The sequence below is a fragment of the Bicyclus anynana genome, chromosome 13 (genome assembly GCF_947172395.1).
Source record: "Bicyclus anynana chromosome 13, ilBicAnyn1.1, whole genome shotgun sequence".
In the NCBI taxonomy this organism is placed as follows: domain Eukaryota; kingdom Metazoa; phylum Arthropoda; class Insecta; order Lepidoptera; family Nymphalidae; genus Bicyclus; species Bicyclus anynana.
The window spans coordinates 107,536-130,679 of NC_069095.1; the positions used below are offsets into that span (position 1 = coordinate 107,536).

Sequence of the window (23,144 nt, forward strand, 5' to 3'; positions counted from 1 at the left end):
TACGGAAGATAAAGCCACGTTGGCACAATGGTTATACTGATTGGCTTTGGTTTATGAGGCCCTCACACCGTGTCCTAAGTTGGGCTGTGCCATAAGCTACCATTTATAAGAATCTATTGCTTATGGCTTTTCTTGCTAGAAATTATCAATAAAATTCTTTAGCCCAGAAGAAAGTAGTTGGTGTTACAACTGTTAGCTCAGATACCACGTTAAACCTTCCTTCCCAGTCATTATCAGCCACCCTAGCCAAGTGGCATGTCGATTCTCTTTCTACAATCACTAACGCTTCGAAAGCTAGAAAATGTATGGGAATGCCTTGATCACGTGACCTGTCGATAGCAAATGTCATTCCCATACATCTTTCTAGTTTTCGAAGCGTTAGCGATCGTAGAAAGAGAATGGACGTGCCACTTGGCTAGGGGGGCAGTTATACGCCAACTCGCATAGAAGTAGCGTGTTGGGTTTAAGCTCTCCCCAGTCCAATCTAATATAAGGAGGAAGGCCTTGCCTTGTACTTGTAGCGAGCTGTTAAAATACGCTGATAATGATACGGAAGACTCGCGTATCTATCAATTAGACTGTATAAATACGCATTTGCTACATCAACCACATAATACAATACACAACACGATAAAATACGATATACTGTATACACCACTTGTTTATTATCATAACACGTCATTTATGTATGAAACTGGGCGCAATTACTATCCGGTATCGATGGGTGACGCCAATATTACTTGATATTAGATATTATTAATAATAATTTATTTATTCGTCAGTCAATATTTATTTATTAATTTAATAAAATTTTTACATTTATTAGTTCCGAATATTCGAGTCTTTTTTTGCTTTTAATTTATTTGTTTTCCGTGTATTCGCGATGTGTAATTTATTTAATTTGAGTGGAAAAGTGGGGATGCTGAAAAATGGATTTTTCCGGAGCAACCCAATGTTGTACTCGGCTAGGAATTTCAGTGTCAAGTGCATGCATTATGTAAGTATTTTTATTAATTAAATTCATTGAATTTTCAAATGATTTTATGTTCTTACGTGTGTAGGTATGTTTTTTACGTTCTTAATTACATAACACTGTTTTAACTTACAACTTAAATTAATTACATTCAGTAATAAATAGTTCACAAATGCACTGATATAATTAATTTGTTATTTACTGTTTACATAATTTTACTTATCAAAAAAAAATAGCCTAATAATATAAGGTTAGTTAATTAGTGAACTTAACCTAATAAATAAAAATTAAATTAAGTTTAAAAGTAAAATTAATTTGTAAAAGGAAACTTTTCGTAGCTGTCAAAAGATTTCACAACATTGTAAAAGTTGTATTTAAATGTTTAATTACACATTCCTTTTTGATTAACAACAAATATGTGTAAATAATTACAATAAATAATTAATATTTCCTTTGGGTACCTACCTACCGTACTTCTCCATCATTTTACAATTTCACCATACCTACAAATTGTATAGATTTTTGTTTATCTCTCAGAAAAATGTAAATAAAAAAACTGAAGAAAAACATATTCTTGTTTTAAGTTTTCATTAGTGAAGGAAAATATTGTAAACTATAAGTAATGCTTGTCATGTTTCCACACAAAGGAAAATTTATTGTTTGCCTGAACAAAGTTCAGTCTTGTAATACTATCATTAGATCTTAGCTTCGCTCGTCTGACATTCTAGTCCGGTCAAGTTAGAATAAAATATACTACAAAACATCACTAAGAGCTAAAAATTCAAAACATTAACCTTTAAACATCATCAATTAATAAAAAAAAGTCAACATTGATCCTGTTCCTATGTTATGGCTGGTGAGAGGGTTCGGCCGTGGTTAGTTACCACCCTACCGACAAAGACGTACCGCCAAGCGATTTAGCTTTCCGGCACGATTTCGTGTAGAAAACGAAAGGAGTTTGGATTTCATCCTACTTCAAACAAGTTAGCCCGCCTCCATCTGAGATTGCATCATCACTTACCATCAGGTGAGATTGTAGTCAAGGGCTAACTTGTAGAGAATAAAAAAATGCTGATCCTGCAAAAACAATATGCAAGTTCAAGTTTTAGCAGTTTTTTTGATCTTCATTTGCAATAGTGTACAAGTCTCTACCAAAATTCAGATAGTATTTTTATAACTTGAAATGTCTATTTTGACCGGACTATTCGCAGATATTCTCTTTTTTACTATTTCTTTTATTACATGTTCTTTGTTTCGTTCAATAAAATGTTGATCTTAACCGCAATCTCATCTGATAGTAATTTACGATGCAATTTTAGAAGCTCTTTAACTCGGAGTAGCTTTTAGCATTTTACTATATCTTTTATTGCAATATAGTAATAAAAATGCTTAATTTCTCGCATCTACGTCTGTGTCGGTAGCTGGCCAAAGCTAAATTGTATGCACCAGAATAGACCCGAATAAATCCGAATAAATTTAGCAATAGTAGGTTAATATTTTCGAAAATAGAGTTGGGATTTCAATTTCTTATTTAGAGAAATCCGAATAGCAGAAGAATTGAGAGTTCGCGGTGTAAGTTTGCCTCGGAAATCACGTAAAACCGATTCTGTAGTCTGTACCTACCTGTCATAGCTATGTGTTATAAGTTCCTCGATTATAGGTATAGGTATTAATGAAAAATGAAAATGAAAAAATGAAAAAAATCTTTATTCGTCAACTAAGTCTTACAAATATTATTTATTTAGGTTATTGTAGAGGGGAGGTGTCAGTGTTGGTAGAAATAAGAGGGTATTTGATAACTTGAGCTCAGTTGTTTGTTAGGCAGCGTAGACGCCGTCACGCTGCCAGTCGTGTATTTATTGTTTATCATAAATTGTTTATTGCGGGCATGGAGAACAGTTGGCTAGTCGGAAGGGATCCCTTAAACCTACCCTCAAGGTCACAAGTCCTGGGACCTGCTCGAGATGTTTCCTCTGCCACAAAATAATGGTACAATCACTGTCACATATTTGCCGTAACTCTAATAATGTGGGAATCAAGTGCGAATAGAGAGTGTACCTGTGTTTGCACACACACTTGTGTTCTATTTATCTGTGATATCCTCTGTGTCAATTGCTAGCCTCAAGAGGATTGGTAGAATAGTAGAATAATATTATTTCCACGGATTAATGAAAAATAGGCAGATAGAGCGCACGGGACACGGCAGTGATGCAGCCATTCCAAATACAAATTCAAAAGTACATTCTCGAGTCAGTACGACAGATAAGATCAGTAATTTTCAATATTATTCAAGAAACATGGTGTCTTATATTTTTAAATATTTTAAAAATACAAATTAAGAAAAATTTGTATATGGTAGATAACAACATTATGCGGATTTTAAAAAGACGCACGCGTGACGTTTGTTTTTTTATGGGTTTCACCGACTTCACTGCGCGGCTTGTAAAGACTCATCCTGCATCATTCTTTATTCTGCTATTTCATACAAAATAACAATTTTAAGTAGTAGGTACGGAATTGTGATCATTTACATTTGGGAGTTTCCTATTTATCAGTAAGAAGCCCCTTGTGTAATTTAGTTTAAGGAAAACCTTATCAAGTCATCTACACGTTATTGTCTTGTAAAACCCAATATGTACTTAGTAGTGTTAAGATTTATGTTCTTATCTATTTAGTTTCAATAAGCACAATATAAATGAAACATTCACACCCTTCTCGGCTTTTCCTTCATTTTAGCGCCTGAGTCTAGCTAGCTTCCTTCGACTTTTTATTTATATTTTTCCATGCTTGTGTACCTACCTTAAAAATATATCAATGTTTTCGACAGCGGTCTCTCAGACCACATTATATTAGTTTTATTTCACAATACCAGCAGGGTAATTATAATTATGTATGTCTGTACCTAACATAGCTCGTTCCATCGCCCGCTGTGTGACTCTGAGCCTTCTTATTAGGCCCATAGTTGGCGACCAAGTCTCGGATCCATAGGCTGACTTTGTTCCCATGTTAGGAGTATCTCTGCGTGATCGAATCAGAAATGAGGAGATCCGCAGAAGAACCAAAGTAAGGCGGGGCACATAGTTTGTAGAGCCGATGGATGTTGGGGTCCCAAAGCGCTGGAATGCCAACCCCGCACTAGAAAACGCAGTGTTGGTCGACCAACCAGTTGGACTAACGACATCAAGCGAGTCGCGGGGATTCGCTGGATGCAGGCGGCTCAGTATTGTGATGTTTGGAAGTCCCTACAAAAGGCCTATGCCCTGCAGTGGACGTCCATCGGCTGATATGATGATGTATGTATCTATCGCGGTACAATTCAAAGTTTAAGCCACTAAGTAGGTACATCGTTTTTCATCGATATTTAGTTTTTGCGAACTATATTGTTTCAACGAAATTATCTAGACAACGTTTAAATTTACATAAAGTGGCAATGGTTTTTTGTTTATACTAATCATGATTATTTCAATATATGTTTAGGTTAAGTTACTTCCATGGTACAGTACCTATATCATCAGGAACTTGGAGTATTCTTGATATACAACTCCTTGGTTATAGCCTGTAAGATAAACTATTATCTTAAACCATTCTAAAGATGGTTTTGATGGTGGTTTTCCAATTTGGACATTAAATTGGCGACATAGGCACTTAAGTCTTTCTATTGTAGGTATTATATAAACTTATGTTATGAAGTTGTCTATTAATAATCTGCACGCTGCAAATATTGCATAGTTACCTATCTACATATTGACCGGTTTATTTACGCCGGTTTAAACGTGAACTGTCCTCAAGGGCTTATTCATCTACAATTACACAACATAGGAGTATGTGGGTGGTTAGTTATACAACTATACATTATATTATGGATTGTCATTTAAACATGGACTTATTATATATAAAATCCTTGCATAGTATATATAAAAACCTCAATAGCTCAACGGTAAGACCAATCCAACTCATCGCCGGTGGGTGGTGGTTCGATCCCCACCCTGTTGGTCTATTGTCGTACCCACTCCTAATACAGTCTATCCCGACTAGTTGGAGGGGAATGGGAATATTGGTCATATATAAGAAATATGGCAAATATTCTTAAAAAAAAAAATATTTATTTGCGTGCATAAGGTTTTAACTAGGGTATATGCACTATAAGTTAAAATTGGTAAACTCCTTGTCCAAGGAGTTCTATTGTACAACGTTGGTGTAAAACTTTTGTCTGTCTGCTTTCTCTCTGTTAGTACAGGCTAATCTCTAGAACGACCGAACCGATTTTAATGAGACTCTCATTGGAAGATAGAGGAAGTTATTGAGTTACGTAATATAATATAGGGCGCGTATTATTATAGATTTAATTCATAAAAAATAAACTTAAATAGCGTAATTGCCATCAGTTAATATATAAAGTATACAATATGAATCTTAGTAGGTATATATATACAGGCGTACGCCCGCGATTTCCCACATTTCACCACCTTAGGGGTTGAATTAAAAAAATCTTGAATTATAATAAACTTCATGTTTTTTTTTATGATTTATGAATAAATTTTTAAAACTGTAACTCTAAAAATGAAGGACTTTCCATACAAACTTTCAACCCCTATTTCACCCCCTTCTATTTTTATTTTAGATTTAAAAGTAAGTACCCTATAATTCGCTCCAAGATCCCATTTACCATTATATCAAAATTTATCTTGATCGGCTCAGCCGTTTAGCCGTGAAAAGGTAACCGGCAGACAGACTTACTTTTACTTACTTTCGTCGTTATCAACCCATATTCAGATCACTGCTGAGCTCGAGTCTCTTCTCAGAATGAGAGGGGTTAGGCCAATAGTCCACCACGCTGGCTTGGCAGACTTCACATACGCAGAGAATTAAGAAAATTCTCTGGTACGCAGGTTTTCTCACAATGTTTTCCTTCACCGTTTGAAACTCGTGATATTTAATTTTTAAAAATGCACACAACTGAAAAGTTGGAGGCTGAGGACATATCTACTGAGCTATCACGCCCTTACGCCCGACTTACTTTCGCATTTATAATATATATAAAGCTGAAGAGTTTGTTTATTTGTTTGGTTGATGAAGAATAACTACTACTCAGGAACAATTGGTCCGATTTGAAAAAACATTTCAGTGTTATATAGCCCATTTATCGAGGAAAACTATAGGCTATATATTATCCCCGTATTCCTACGGGAACGGGAACCACGCGGGTGAAACCGCGGGGCGTCAGCTAGTATCAGTAAAGATGTAGCAAGTAAAACAAGAGAGAGCCTTGAAACACCGAGGGAACACTGGCGTTTACCAGTTGCAGCTAATCTCTTTTGTTTGTCAAAATAATTTCAAAGTTCAATATTTAATCAGCATCACGTTCATTGTTGATAAGTGTTCTCATTTGGCTGTGTACGTTTATCTTTGACGTACGGACGGACGATAAATAAAACGCCTATATGACAATTGTAAAAACAAAATACTTTGTGCGCTTGAAAAGTTTGATTTTTTGAGTTACGTGGTTTTGTTATTGGTGGTATAAGTGTAAAATGTTGAGAGTGCAACGTTTGGTTGGAGACGTGGTCGGTCGGAGGCTGTATTCGGTTATTAGATACGATTTGCCTCCTGTGAGCAAGGTTATTTTTGGTCAGGAGGTAAGTTTCTAGATGTATGATCCTCTCAATAAATTCAAGGGTTCTTATTAAATGTAATCCTTTATACAATGGATAGAAAAATTCTATCCATTGCATAAAGGATTACATAAACGATGTACCGTATTTGAACCAATGTTTGGGAATGAATTTCTGCAACTAGATCATCATCATCATATCAGCCGATGGACGTCCACTGCAGGACATAGACCTTTTGTAGAGACTTCCAAACATCACGATACTGAGCCACCTGCATCCAGCGAATCCCTGCGACTCGCTTGATGTCGTCTGTAACTAGATAGGTACTTGGTTATAAATGCCTGAAGAATATTCGATGATGGTGAGATGGTAACTATTACCTAAATAAAATAAATGTTTTCTAGAATCCACTGAAACAGAATCTCAAACTTTTACATAAATTTTCCCTTTTATTGCAAAAAATTTAATAAAAGCTTGTAAAAAATAAGATATGGCGACGAAATTGATATGAGCAAGCGGAATGCGGTATTTGGCGTTTATTCATTAAGTTAAGTAGGTACTAACTGTAACCTGTGTGCCTAGTGGGAGTTTTCAATATTTTCATACTGTGAATATCGCGTTGACGTAAACGCAAATTTATATGGAATTGATACAGTTGTGCAGTAGTGCCACTAGATAGCGCTGTTTCAATTCCTTATAAATTCGCGTTTACGTTAACGCGATAGTAACAGCATCAAACTGCCACTTGGCCCTCTGAATAAATATACTTTGATATGATGAAACTACTATTTAAAAAAAAATCGAAGTGTTCAAACCGTTCAAAGTTTTCCGTTTTCGACGGCCTCCGTGGCGCAGTGGTATGCGCGGTGGATTTTACAAAACGGAGGTCCTGGGTTCGATCCCCGGCTGGGCAGATTGAGATTTTCTTAATTTGTCCAGGTCTTGCTGGTGGGAGGCTTCGGCCGTGACTAGTTACCACCCTACTGGCAAAGACGTACCGCCGAACGATTTAGCGTTCCGGTACGATGCCGTGTAGAAACCGAAAGGGGTGCGGATTTTCATCCTCCTCCTAACAAGTTAGCCCGCTTCCATCTTAAACTGTATTATCACTTACCTTCAGGTGAGATTGTACTCAAGGGCTAACTAGTAAAGAATAAAAAAAAAAAAAATTGAAGCAAACACAAACGTGGAAGTACTTAAATTCAATTCCATTATCAATGCACTTTAGCAATTGTGAACAACATGGTAATCCTTGTAGTCTAGTACAATACACTACAGTATCTATACTAATATTATAAAGAGGAAAACTTTGTTTGTGTGTTTGTTTGTTTGATTGTAATGAATAGGCTCAAAAACTACAGGACCGATTTTAAAAATTCTTTCATTCGAAAGCTACATTATCCACAAGTAACATAGGCATAAATTTTATTTTGGAAATAATAGCAAATAGGGTTCCGTAAGATATTTGGGTTTTTCGGACACAAGGTGTAAAAAATCAACCAGAAAAGTAGTGTAGGGGTAGGTAGGAGTAGGGTAGGGGTATGGGTAAGCTAGAGGTAGGGTAGGGGTAGGATAGGGATAGTTGAAAGTTTACAACGAGTTTCACGTGGACGAAGTCGCGGGCGTCGTCTAGTAGTATAATAAATAGATACGCTGTTGTAATACAACTATACTGTGCATGCAAATTGACATAATGTTGGAATGAGGAAGAACGCTTATGATTATTAAAGAAACGTTTATATGCTATAAATACACGTTGGCTTAGTGGTTACACTGTTGCTAGAGGTCATCAGAACTTGGCTTCGAGTCTTGGGATATGAAAGAAATATTATTAGGTTTTTGCTCAGACCATTTATAGAAGGACCTGTATCGCACTCATAGTCACGAACAAAATTGTCTGTCATTTTCTGAAGAAAACGAGCTTAAATTTGGTATATATCTTCTACTAAACTAGAAGTTTTTGCCCCTTTTTTACATAATTCAATTACACAAAAAGGTATTTTTACGGAGCTCTTTAACCGACGAACTAGATTACAACTATTTAACATCGATTCTATAGAGACAGTTTTTATAATCGCATTAGATCGTTGATCATATACTTTGACAGAAAAGTAACGTTTAGCGAGGCAGGTCCTATACAATAATTTGTCTGAGGGTTTTTGTTTCTAAATACAAATTCTCAGTACCTAAGTTAGCAAGTAGGTCCCGATGATTATAGTCCTAATATTATCGCCCTCGTTTTAGCTCGCCGACATACTACCTAATCCTTGAGACATTGCCTGCGTGGTAGTTGGTATTTTGCAGTGCAGCGTTTATGATATTATTAATCCGTTCTTAAGCAATGCGTGAACCAAGAAACGGACAAACGTTAAAACCAGCTGTTATAGTATTATTACAAGTTACCTTCCAATTTTCGTAAAACAGAAGAGAGTTTTTTGTGCACGGATTTGGCTTATTACGATACTAGCGGACTTCGTTCGCGTGAAATCTGTTTTTTATATTCCGCGGTAGGTATGGTTTTTCCGAGGTAAAAGAAGTTTAGATATCTGTCAAAGGCGCCTTAAACCCTACACACATTAATTAAGTTGTCCTGACAAATGTTGTGAATCATACCACCACCTTTGTTGTCCTTAACCATAACCTTTGTTCGACATTAGTTTTCTTATTTTTGTAATCACTTTTGAGTCTGCTAAAAATTCTGCACCAACATTCACTTTACAGCTTTACCATATTTCATACAAATCTAATATTAGTGTGAATTATTATTTTAATGTATTTAAAATTCAAATGACTCCCCTAACCATTAGGCGTTCGTTGAACTTCTGTCCAATTCAGATAGCGCAAAATGTTGACCGCGTTTGCAGATTATACATTGAAATATATTTACCTACAAATTTTTACAAATAAGTAAAATCAAATAACTTATTATTACAGTTATTAAAATCAATTAAATCTATACTAATATTATAAAGCTGAAGAGTTTGTTTGTTTGATTGAAGGCGCTTATCGCAGAAACTACAGGTACGGTTTGAAAAATTCTTTCAGGGTTAGATAGCCCATTTATCGAGGAGGGCTATAGGCAATGTATTATCCATGTACTTCAACGTGGACGGGAACCACGCAGGTGAAACCGCGCGGTGTCAGCTATAATGTTATAAAATAGATTTTCTTAATTCTGTGTACGAGTCCGATCGTGGTTTTAAAATATCGAGTTTTTCTTTATTTAAAAAAAAATCGGTAACGGCCCCAAGTTAGCTAATTGCCTGTGATAAGTTGATAATCCTCGTGGTTTTTTTTAATTAGTATTGTTTTGAATTATTTATTTATTTATTTTATTTTATTTATTATTCTACAAAAAACACATTTAAATTAAGCCTAACCCTTTTCTGTATTCTGAGGCCTAACCATAGTTCAATTTTCAATTCAAACCACAGTTGGTTTTACTGTGCACTATACTAATAGCATTAACAACTGAGTCTTAGGGCCATAAATCATTTCTCTATATCTATCTCGCTTGCACTTATGGGTCTTATGGAGCCGTCTAGTGAAGGGTGTAACAATGAAAGACATATTATCGATAAGTAAAGTTTATTATCGTATCTTGTTCACAAAATTAAAAAAAATAACAATATTTGATTTAATATAATACATATTTCATATTATATAATTATTAACTAAATAAAATTAATCTTCATCTGAGTCTTCATCATCAGAATCTTCGTCTTCTGCCAAATTTATTATATATTAGTATCCATAGTGCGCAACGAGTAACACATGAATGTATTTATTTAATTGCAGTAAACACATTTATAGCAAAAAAATACGCAATGCAATTACATTAGAAACCGACCAATCAGAATCGTCCAAATCATTATTGACTCATCATTAGCACGTGCGCAGGTAGCCGTTTATCGATAATTAGGGTGCGCAGGTAGGCGCGCTGCACATTCCTATCTTTTTTGACTTTTATGACCGGACGACTCAGATGATAATGCGCATACTATAATTATCATTACATAATACAATATTTAAGAACAAAAATAATTAACTAACAAAAGAGAAGAACAACAAAGAACAATCATTAGCGGGTAGATAATAAATATCGTAAAAGTGTGAGTTAACCTCTGCTGATATAGTAGTTTTTCATAATATTTTTGGGGTTTTTAGAAAAGCTAAGCGATAAGCCTCTACCTACAACAATAGACTGTCGAAGATCGAATCCTGGGCTTCTTGATTTTAAAATGGCGGATTCTTTATTTAAATAAACGCCATAATATTTAATCTTTCAGAGTTTAAATCCTATTGTTTGTTATAGATACGAGTATACAGCACAATTACATGTTCCATTATCTCTCTCTATTAAGTATGACATTAACCTATGAGGAGGACGATTATAAACACTGATAAATTTAATATCTACCCACATATATACGAGTACTTACTCAAACCTATATCTAAATGGACAAACTGACTTATTAACGAACATGTCAACGTTACCCATATTCGGCTCACTGCTCAGCATGAGTATCCTCTCAAAATGAGGGGGAGGTTAGGCCAATAGTCCACCCCGCAATGCGGATTGGCAGACTTCACACACGTAGAGAATTGAGAAATATAAAATACGATGCGGGTCTGTGGAAGCCCAATAACCGTTAGCCACGGTCATTATCATTAATTAACATTAGGATAGTGATTGTTATGTTGTCAAACATTATCACGCTAATCCTAAGAATATGCAAAAATTGTCTCCTTTAGAGCGTTTAAAAGGGTTATAAGGAAAATGGATAGTGTAACAGTACAGAGGTTCTCAAACTTTATTTTCTCATAGACCACTTTAAAAAACTAGATGGTTCCAGTGGGCCCCATGCAGCTAAATAGCATTCCCCAAAATAAAAAATAATATATGTAATATCTATAGTTTATTTATTTATGGGTACGGTGACAGTTCCTTTCACTGTTGAAAGTTTGCCGCGATTCATGTTATTAGTACGTATTATGAACGTACCCGGCAACTGTCACTGTACCCATGCTAAAATCCAAATACCAAAAAATATATCAGTTTTCGATAAAAAAGTGAGAAATTGATTGCTGAATTCATTTCATTCATTCATTTGTTTCCATCCTGCTTTACTTTTAATCATTTAACATCTACTTACAGCAAGGATCCAATAAATTGTAACTTGTTTTTATTTAGAAAACATCCCATTCAGTATGAAACTCGATAAATGGACGCCCACTTACGACCCGTGAATCCCATTTTTTGTCACACAAACGTAGACCCCTGTTGAGTCTCCTGTGGATCCTTGGGGGACTACTTGGACCACTTTGGGAACCAATGGTGTAATAGTATAACAACAATAATACTAATTATAATAATAGTTGCACGGGAGCGATGCGGTGACGACGCGACAGTGCAAGGTCCAATTGTATTAATTACGCATGCACGTGTCACTGGCATGTTGTCTGGAAACATTTATCTAATCAAAAGCGAATCAATGATCCAATCTAACTTTTAAATAAAGACACGCGTATAGTTAACGGCAGAATTGACCGATAATGGTATTGCCCTCCAGACCGAATTTCGGTCACGTCGGACAATTTCCTTGTGAAACAAATGTACGTAGATGATAGATAGATTATTACACAATCATAACCAACTAGCTTTTGAAACATTCTTCTATCGAATATTTGTTGTCGCTATTTTTGGTGACTTAGGGAAGTAGCAGGTGTCAAAAGTCTAGACCTTGAATCGTTCAAGGTTATTTTTATTTTATGTTTTATTCGGGACTATTATAAGGCTGTGAGATATCACTAGCTCTAAGATCAGCCCAGTCTAAACGAATCATTATCTACCTTACCTACTTTAACAGCCGATAGACGTCCACTGCTGGACATTGGTCTCTTGCATTGACCTCCAATCACATCGGTCTCGAGCCGCCAGCATCCAGCGGCTCCCTGCAACCCGCTTGATATCCTCGGTCCACCTAGTGGGGGGTCGCCATTCCAGCACCTTAGGACCCAACGTCCATCGGCTCTTCGAACTATGTGGCCTGCCCATGGCCACTTTAGCTTCGTGACTCGCTGAGCTATGTTAGTGACTTTGGTTCGTCTGCGGATCTCCTCATTTCTGATTCGATCACGCAAACGCAGAAACTTCAAGTATAGCTGGGTCCATCGCCCGCCGAGTGACTTTGAGCCTTCTAATAAGGCCCATAGTCAGCGACCAAGTCTCGGATCTAGGTTGCCAGCGATGATCTTCCAAATCATTATCATCAGCGTAATCTAAACGTATACTGACAATGTATAACTCAAAAAGATTTTTATCTGTGTACGTTTTTATCGAAAATCAAAAACGGATCATTGTTAAGGATTTCAAATTTCATGATCCAGAATTATTTAAAGGATTTAGATCAACGATTTCCTCTACCTACTACAATGTGAAATTCTATAAACAAAATCCTATTAATTGAAAAAAAAAAACAAAATCCTGTTGGCCAAAAAGCCTTATTGGACAGAAGCTGTAATGGTAATGCGTTTATTTCCGACAGGTGACGCAAATTTTTCGCTTGGGATCAAAGGGTAAAGATTTAATACCTTGAAAATACACGAAATCATTTCTCAACCGTGACTGCTGCGTTTTTGGAATTATCTTATCTTTAACATTCCTATAACATTATGAAAGTAAATAAATAATGGGATTTTAAATCGCCTTTTATACTCATAGGATTTCCTTTAAACATAAAATGTATTATAATATTTCTTTTAAACGTGGCCTTACAAGAAAACATTAGCAAGTACTTAAAATAGAGAAATAATATGTTGAAGTACTTAGTATTTTATAAGTTTTACGGCTACATCAACCTACTCGTAATTGACTTATTCTTGCACGTCTTCTTTTTTGGTTCTTTTTTTAAATAACTATGGTTATGTAAAGAATGTACGATTATATAAGTCATAATATTGTATTATTGTCTGTCAATTTTAAGAGAATTCACAAACTAAATCATTTCATCACAAAAACATTCACATAACGCATAATCTATGTAAGCGATTCGTACGCAACCTTTTTAGGGTTCCGTGGTCATTCATTCATCAATTCTTATCATCCTCAGACAAAGTAAGATCTGAGAGAAACGTGACGTCTTTTTAACAACCGTATATTTACTTAACGGCAAGTTAAACTGAGTGTTTTATGAGATTATGCACCCTTCCAATCCCTCCACAGCTGGTGGAGATCTCACGAATCTCACCCATTTTGAAATTACAATTAGGACCTTTATTGAGATTTTGTCCCAAAGGTCACCAAGTGGTAAATTGGATTTACTAATTAAATACAATAATTAATAAATTATATAAAGTGAGGCAAAAAAATCATTTGGCGGTTTTGAATAGTTTTTTTGAATAGTTTAGTATAAAAATAATAACTGGAAGCTACAACCTTTCTGAGCTAACTCCGATAATGAGAATTTATACTGAAAAATTCTAACAAGAAAGTATGTCAGAGAACTTGAATCCAGGACCCCGTTATCCAAAGCCTCTTATGCTAACTAGTTAGGCTACGTGGCAGTTACAAATGTAAATAGGATATCAAACAAATACACTTAATAAATAGCTTGTATTCTGTTGTTGTTATTCTGTAGTTGATGTACCTAACCTAAATAGATACTTACGGTAGGTACATCAATGGGGTAGATACCCCAGAACACGGAAAACGCTAAAGCTAACACTTTAGCAATATATGTGGCATGGGGGTAATCGTATCATGTTGAAGAATGGTAAATTCGGCTCTATTTAGAAGAAAACCTCAAAATTTCACCCCTATCAACCAGGGCCTCGCGATCTAAAGTGAAGCCAGATAGGTTAATCCACTTTTTAAGGCAGTTGTCGATTAAACGCTTAAAATAATTTTTCTTTTCAGGGTACCAACGTAGATAAGCGAACACTGGTTAGTGGTGAACGTAAGCAGCGCACCTTCTCTGACCGGTCACAGTTGAAATACGCTAGAAGACTAGTTGTCAAACTTGGAAGTGCAGTTATTACTAGAGAAGATGGGAATGGATTGGCGTTGGGGAGATTGGCTTCTATTATCGAACAGGTAGATAATACATCAAATTTTTTAAGCGATTTAAAAAAGAGAAGGAAGGTTTCAATTCGTCGAATGTTTGTTACCTCATAAGTTCTCGTCAGGGTAACTAAATCGAATGCGGTTCTATAGCTTGAACGTCTTTTTTCTACAGGGAAACGAATTTTTATAGTTAGATTCCAATAAATTTAAATATTTTAACAGGTTGCAGAATGTCATCACGAAGGTCGCGAATGCATCATGGTGACCAGCGGTGCGGTGGCATTCGGCAGACAGAAGCTCACCCAGGAGTTGCTCATGTCTCTGTCCATGAGGGAGACGCTGTCACCAAGCGATCATACGAGAGAGGTATGTCATATTTTTCAGATTACTAGCTGAGGCCGCACGGTTTCACCCGCATGGTTCCACAGGGGTCCATCAGCCGATGGACATCCACTGCACTACATTTGCCTGTCTGATTCCTCCTCATTTCTGATTCGATCACGCAGAGATACTCCAAGCATAGCTCGTTCCATCGACCGCTGTGTGACTCTGAGCCTTCTAATGTAGCCCAAGTTAGCGACAAGTCTCGGAACCATAGGTCATCACTGGCAACAAGCAATGTCGATATCGCGAAGTTTTCCGAATGCTGCTCAGGTTCACCTGTTTCTCGTAATTGGACCTACCTAACGGAGATAGTGGCGTTTCTAACACTTCAACACTGATGTACCTGTAGTCAATTCGGCATCTCTGCAATGACCACACCCCACGTTTCACCGATATAACAATTAGTCAATTAGTCTATCAATATAATCAAAGAAGGCTACATCTATTCCAAATAATATCCAGATTGATTTTGGCGCACGTTATGATAAAATATGTCCATGCAAATCTGATCAATGTTATGTTAAATTATGCGATGGTATTGTTTTAGGACGCCGGCAGCATCTTGGATCCGAGAGCGGCGGCGGCGGTGGGTCAGTCCGAGCTCATGGCTATGTACGACGCCATGTTTTCTCAATATAATGTCAAAATCGCTCAGGTAAACAACCATTTTGTTATCGACTAACCCGATAAAGTTATTGGAAACGACAAAAATAATAGGATTAAAGAAGAGGAAACGGATTTAATTTTGGGACGTTTTCATGTACTGACTCTGACCAAAAACTGTAAGGTATTTGCCCTCCAGGCAAAAGTACATTCAACACAAAACAGACTTGCAAAAGTAGATAAATTATTATTTACGTAGGTAGATACCTACCTGAAAATTAGTTTTACACTTTAATTAAATTGAAAGTTTTAATATTCAGGTTCTAGTAACGAAACCCGACTTCTACAACGAGGAAACAAGGAAGAACTTATTCTGTACGCTCTCCGAGTTGATATCTCTGAACATAGTGCCTATTGTGAACACCAACGACGCGGTCAGCCCGCCGATGTACATCCACGACGACACCGTTGTACCAGGCACGGGAAAAAAGGTAATTAAAAAAAATGCCAGTGGCCAGAGTTAAAGAAAGATTGATTTAATTCCCGTATGTTTTGTATTTTTAATCGACTTCATGTAATTATATGTACGAGTATAATAATAAATGAGTAGGACTTTTGTATTTTAAATGTGACGAGTGTTCCTCTTTTTACTTCTAAACAATGAGACCTTATTATTAATGAGTACGAGAGTAGTGCAACGGGAGAGGATCGGTGTCCAAAACTCAAGGGTCTAAGACTTTCTGTAACTGAGTACTTTAATAGCAATATGTTATTATTTAATAGTAGCTCTATACGTGGAAGGGGGGGGGGGGGGGGGAGAAGGGAAAGAGCTGTGGAGTTATTATATGGGCTGTATTATTTAAAGATTTTGACAATCGGCAAACGTTTTTAACCGAGACGAGCTGACAAACCAAAGCCAAACTCTGAGTATCTTCCAACAGTTATATACCTACATCTTGATTGTTCCAGGGTATTGGTATAAAAGACAACGACAGTCTATCAGCACTTTTAGCAGCCGAAATACAATCGGATCTGCTCATCATGATGTCGGACGTAGACGGCATCTACAACAAGCCGCCCTGGGAAGACGGAGCACGCATGATGCACACTTATTCGTCCAAGGAGCAAGTACAGTTTGGACAAAAATCGAAGGTACGAAAATTTATTGTGTAAGCCCTTATTTTGGCCTAAAAAGGAAATTTAATAGAGTAGTTATTGTGGTATTGCTCTTTGGAGAAATACTATTGCCATGCTTATTCCGGCCGCTTTTGATGTCTCGTTCTAGACTGCTTAGGCTAATCACTGGATCAAAGAGGCAGTTTTGGCTGAGAGGTATATATTTATTGATCGTAATCGCCATTATAACCACAAAGCGCATTAGAACAACGTGTACCTTTATTAATAATTATTTACTTATACTTTTAAGGTAGGTACAGGCGGTATGGATTCTAAGGTCAATGCCGCTACATGGGCCATGGCTCGAGGAGTCAGCGTTGTAATATGCAACGGCATGCAAGAGAAGGCAATCAAAACTATTATAAGCGGACGAAAAGTTGGCACTTTCTTCACGGATTGTCCCAGCAACTCTACGACTTCTGTCGACATTATAGCTGAGAATGGTAAGATAAGAAATAAATTGTATTTTCCACTTGGAAATTTAATATTGAAATTTATGTAAGTAAAAGCGCTTCTTGCATTAATCAAAGTATACCTGCTTCCTTGAATTAGCATGTTCGAGCGTTATCACAATATATTTTCGTATTAAATCATTTAGTCTATATAAATGTGTGTTTAGTCGCGTGTATATGAATGTATTCTTGTTACATGTTGTTATTTTTCTATATATCGGTGTGTGTGTTATGCATTTATTTTTATGCCTTTCTTATTGTAAAATCTTGTTAATTTTTAAACATATGTTTGGATAGATAAAAACTTATTAAAACAAGAACTGATACTACACGAAGATTAATATTCTCTACTTCTCTATACTTTTCAGCTCGCACTGGTAGTAGAGTTTTACAAAAACTAACGCCCAGTGAAAGAGCATCAGCCATTCATACGTTGGCTGATCTATTAATAGAGAAAAAAGAACAAATCTTAGAAGCGAATGCAAAGGATTTAGAAGAAGCAACAAAGAGCGGTTTGGAAAAACCACTACTAAACAGACTTTCTCTTAGTGCAGGAAAGTTAAAAACTTTGTCTATTGGTCTAAAACAAATAGCTGATTCCAGTTATGAAAATGTTGGACGGGTATTGCGAAGAACAAAACTAGCGGAAAACTTAATGCTGAAGCAAGTTACAGTTCCAATTGGAGTCTTGCTCGTTATATTTGAATCTAGACCAGATTCTCTACCACAAGTAGCTGCTTTAGCGATGGCGTCAGCTAACGGTCTTCTTCTGAAAGGTGGAAAAGAAGCAGCATTTTCAAACAAAGCATTAATGGAACTTGTGAAAGAATCCCTCCAGTCAGTAGGTGCACAAGATTCTATATCATTAGTATCGACACGGGAAGAAATAAGCGATTTACTAGCGATGGAAAAACATATAGATCTTATAATCCCTCGAGGATCATCCGATTTGGTCAGAAGTATTCAAAAGCAATCTCAGCACATCCCCGTTTTGGGACATGCTGAAGGTATCTGTCATGTTTATTTGGACAAAGATGCGGATCCGATTAAAGCAATAAAAATAGTCAGAGATGCCAAATGTGATTACCCCGCTGCGTGTAACGCCATGGAGACGTTACTGCTTCACGAAGATCATTTAAATGGTTCTCTATTTACCGAGATTTGTAACATGCTTAAACATGAGGGTGTAAAGATTCACGCTGGTCCAAAGCTTGCTACACAGTTGACGTTCGGTCCACCGCCAGCAAAAACAATGAGACATGAATATGGTTCACTGGAATGTTGTATAGAGATTGTCAGTGATATGGACGCAGCGATAGATCACATTCACAAGTTTGGAAGCTCACATACTGATGTCATCGTCACTGAGAATGGTAATTATATGAATATATTTATCAGACAATTTATTATTTCTGTGATAAATTTCATCGAGATCCGTTCAGCCGTTCTAGCTGTAAAAAATGCTGTAACTAACAGAATTTGCTATAATACAAATACAAATCTTAAAAAAGCTGTTTTGACCATTCTAAGTTGTTCTTATAGGCTAACTTTTTGCATTGTGTTCCATTTAGATCGAACTTAAGGGGTTAAAGTTTCTGTTTATGGTAAATAGGTTTAGCTATAAACTGTTATCATGCCTAATGGAAACAATGATGAGGTCTAAAAGCCTTGATAACTTAACTGAATTTTGCAATAACGTCGTTTAAAGTAGGGAACACAGTCGCCATTAAAATTATCTGAAATATAGTATTCCAGACGGACGTAGTCGTGTGCTAGTCATGGAAATAAAGTTGTTTCGGATCGAGGCTAATCCTATAAATCTCCTTTTCTCTTATTCAAATATGCTTACGACTATAAAATGTTTAATCTGACGCTTTTCGTTGAGTTTACGGTATATACGTCACTTAAAAAGCACTCAAAGAATTTTATGCCATTTAAATACTCCATTTTTAAAAACCTTACATTTGCATAAGCTTACGTTAAAAGCTTCTAATTTATTTACTGTCAAAATATGCTTGCAGATTTTATTAAAATATAGCCTATAAAAGAACTCAGATATAACCATAACATAATATTATAGTTTCAACGATAATCGTTTATTTAGCAAACTGACATGAATTTGAGATTTATATTTTTTTTCATACCATCCTACATTAAAATGAATATTTAAAAAACAATATTTTAATTTTATTCTAAAAGAAGAAAACTTATTTTAGTCAAATGAGCTCAATGTCGACCAAATATACCGTACTGATTTTGTATTTTATTTATAAGATATGAGGAATCGGCAGTGACTGACTTTTGTGGCAACCCTTTGAAAAATAACGTTAATATATAACAATGGTTAGGTTAGGTTATATATGGCGACAGAGAAAGTGATTCCTAATAAGGCCGAAAAAATGTAAAGAAAATTAAGCTTTATACTTGGACAATTGAAATTTAAATTCACCATGCTTAGACTAATAATACCTTATAGACCTAAAATATCTAACAAATTTTCACTTTCACACAAACATTTTTTTTTTATTATCTACAAATTAGCCCTTGACTACAATATCACCTGATGGTAAGTGATGATGTAGTCTAAGATGGAAGCGGTCAAACTTGTTAGAGTAGGATGAAATCCACACTCCTTTCAGTTTCTACACGACATCGTACCGGAACGCTAAATCGCTTGGCGGTACGTCTTTGTTGGAAAGGTGGTAACTAGTCACGGCTGAAGCCTCCCACCAGCCTAAAGCCACTTTTGTGACTATGCAAGCGCTTCACCGACACGCACACAAGCGTACTTATCGTAGCAAAGCGATGCGTCAAGGGCTCCCATTTCGGGGCACATAACACGTGTTAATCCAGAGTATAATCCATTTCCATTCTAAATTTCAGCCAAATCGCTTCAGTAGTAGCGGCGTTAAAAAGTAACAAACATCCAAACATCCATACAAACTTTCGCGTTTATAATATTAGTTTAAGTTTATTAGTTGTGTTATAAATCTTTGCCACCATGGTTCATTTTGATAATAGCCTACCTTACTAAGGAATGAGCACGGGTTCAAAATCTTTCAGCTTTTATAAAATGTCTAGCCACACAGGTTCTAGAGACACGGGTCGTGCTCGTTTTAGTCTAGACTAGCGAACCCGGTCAAGCTTCGCTTTGACTAATGTTCGCTTCTTCACTACCTTTCCCTACTCCAACCCTACCTACCTAAACGTACCCAACCCCTACCCTAAACATACCCTAACCCTACTCTACCGTCCCCTACCCTTACCCCACCCCTACCCTATACATGCTATGTATTAGAGATGGTGCTGTATGTGAAATAAGATTTTCCCGCTTTTCTGTTCCTGAATTTTCTTTGCTATAAACCTCACGGAGCCCGAGACCTTTCCAACGAATGCAAAACCGTGGAAATCGGTTCGTGTTTTCTGGAGTTAGAGCGTCAGGAAGGAAAACCCGACTTATTTTTATATAGTAGAGAAGATAACGGTTCCTTCTGTAATCGTGTTACAGATGCCACAGCGAAGCAGTTCTTGAACGCAGTCGACAGTGCTTGCGTGTTCCACAACGTTTCATCTCGTTTCGCTGACGGCTTTCGGTTCGGCCTCGGCGCGGAGGTCGGGATATCTACTGCTAGGATACACGCGAGAGGTTTGTACTCGTTGGAATTTATATTTCACATCTATAGCTGAAAATCGTGCCGTGATAGCCCAGTGGATATGACCTCTGCCTCCGATTCCGAAGGGTATTCCGGGGCAGGCACCTCCAACTTTTCAGTTGTGTGCATTTTAAGAAATTAAATATCACGTGTCTCAATCGGTGAAGGAAAACATCGTGAGGAAACCTGTATACCAGAGAATTATCTTAATTCTCTGCTTGTGTGAAGTCTGCCAATCTGCATTGGGCCAGCGGGGTGGACTATTGGCCTAACCCCTCTCATTCTGAGAGGAGACTCAAGCTCAGCAGCCGAATATGGATCGCATGTCGCATTTGCAACCTGTGAGCAAAAGTCGTACTTATTCACTTGTGAGAAAAAAATGTCACATGTCCGTTTAAAAAAAAAGTTACCTATCTTTTTTTAATGCCACACTAACGCTACGAAGGACGTTGTCTTGTAAATAAAAACTTAATAAAAATAATATTTTAAAAAATATACCACAGTTTCGAACCGATATAAAATTACTAGGCGGTACGGACTTTGCTGTAGCGTTAATTTGTAACGATGTTTTTAAAACTCGACACAGTGAGGTTCGTATTCATATGTCTTTCTCCTTCTAACACGATGCTATAATTATAGAGAGAGAGTGGAGATGGAGAGTTATGAAAACATCGTTACAGAATAACACTATCGGTCATATACCGCATGGAGCTTAGAATTGACCTCTAAGGTCAATTCGAAACCGTATCGTCTCGCCATCAACCAGATGTGGACTTTACTACGGCTAAGCGACGGTAACGCGACGGTACGATCGCAGGGGACGCACGGTGAGGCGATAGGCAAGATCGTGTTCGGGGTAGGCATAGACTATAGAAAGAAAGTCTTAAGCTAGACGACAACGAGCTGTAAGCTTGTCCTGAGGCGAGGCGATCATGTTACGATTCCGATCAGTGTGCGTTGCATTAAGTTATATACTAAGAATACTGCCCCCCAAGCCAACGTCGATTCTCTTTCTATGATCGCTAACGCTTCGAAAACTAGAAAGATGTATGGGAATGACATTTGCTATCGACAGGTCACGTGATCACGATCTGTCATTCCCATATCCCATTCTCACCGTGGGTCCAGTGCGATCGTCAAGCCGTAAGCCGTATGTCGCTTAGCCTTAGCAGAGTCCACTTCTAGTTGAGTTGAGTGTGCTATGGCCCTTAAGTGATTTTTCTTGCGTAGGCGTAGTATTTCCTTTACCAATCGCTATTGCTATTTTTGTTCATTCTAACACTTGTTTATATATTCAGGACCGGTCGGCGTTGAAGGTCTTTTGACAACGAAATGGATTCTCGAGGGAACGGATCACACGGCCGCTGAATTCAACGAAGGGAAACGGAACTGGCTCCATGAAAATTTACCCCTTAATTGACTTAGGCGGAAAATTTCCAGCAAAACACTGAACTTTTTAATGTCAAAGTTCGCGAAACTTCTGTTTTAAAATTAAATGTTAGGTAATGAACCCTTATCGAATAGAAATACGCTTCGTTTAATTAGAATTTAAGGATGTAGAAAATCTGTGAAACTTATTTACTTAGGAGAAAAATGTTTAATTTAGTACAATTGTTTCTGTTTTGTATAAAATTGTGTAAAGCACGTAGAATAATAATAAGTACCTATATCTGTTATATTTTTTCAGGCAATTAATAAATAACTAAGGATATATTATAATTAATTAATTATTCTGTTCAAATTAAATCAATGTAAAGTTTATTTTTAATGGATCATTTTGTAAATAAAAATATTTATTATATAACATTGATTGTAGTAAACTCTGGTTAAAATAAATTGATGAATATGAAGTAGGTATTCAATCTACCTAATCGGGGATATACCAATCTACCTATTTGTAATAGTTGTTTTCCAATTACAATAATATCTATTATTGTATAAGTACTTTTAAAATAAACAGTATAATTAAGCTTTTCTGTTTTATGCATGAGAAAATACTGCTTAATATATATTTTACCTTTTCTTATTATTCCTTTTGTCCAAGAGCAATTATATTTATTTATTCATTCATGTCTATTGGTCAAACCTAATTTTGTCCAACTCGCCATAAAACATAAACAATGTTTTATGGCGAGTCGGACAAAATTATGCGTTTTCCTTCCAAGAAATCTTCCAGACTTTAGTGCGTCCCATAACAAATATGCCCCCATAATAAAAATGTCCTAC

At 36.5% G+C, this 23,144-nt stretch overlaps 1 protein-coding gene across 2 annotated transcripts; it reads left to right on the forward strand.

Annotated features, from left to right (window-relative positions):
• The first annotated feature begins 627 nt into the window (after nt 1–627).
• LOC112058082 (delta-1-pyrroline-5-carboxylate synthase) lies at nt 628–22,887 on the forward strand. 2 transcript variants are annotated; one of them, XM_024098760.2, is made up of 10 exons: nt 628–997; nt 14,504–14,680; nt 14,873–15,016; nt 15,582–15,689; nt 15,958–16,128; nt 16,607–16,789; nt 17,064–17,256; nt 17,634–18,638; nt 20,774–20,911; nt 22,217–22,887. In XM_024098760.2, the coding sequence occupies exons 1-10, from the start codon at nt 884–886 to the stop codon at nt 22,336–22,338; spliced, it is 2,355 nt and encodes a 784-aa protein (XP_023954528.1). In that variant the 5' UTR covers nt 628–883; the 3' UTR covers nt 22,339–22,887. The 2 variants fall into 2 exon arrangements, with proteins under 2 accessions (XP_023954528.1, XP_023954529.1); XM_024098761.2 differs by lacking the exon at nt 628–997 and adding an exon at nt 6,362–6,609.
• The last annotated feature ends 257 nt before the right edge of the window (nt 22,888–23,144 follow it).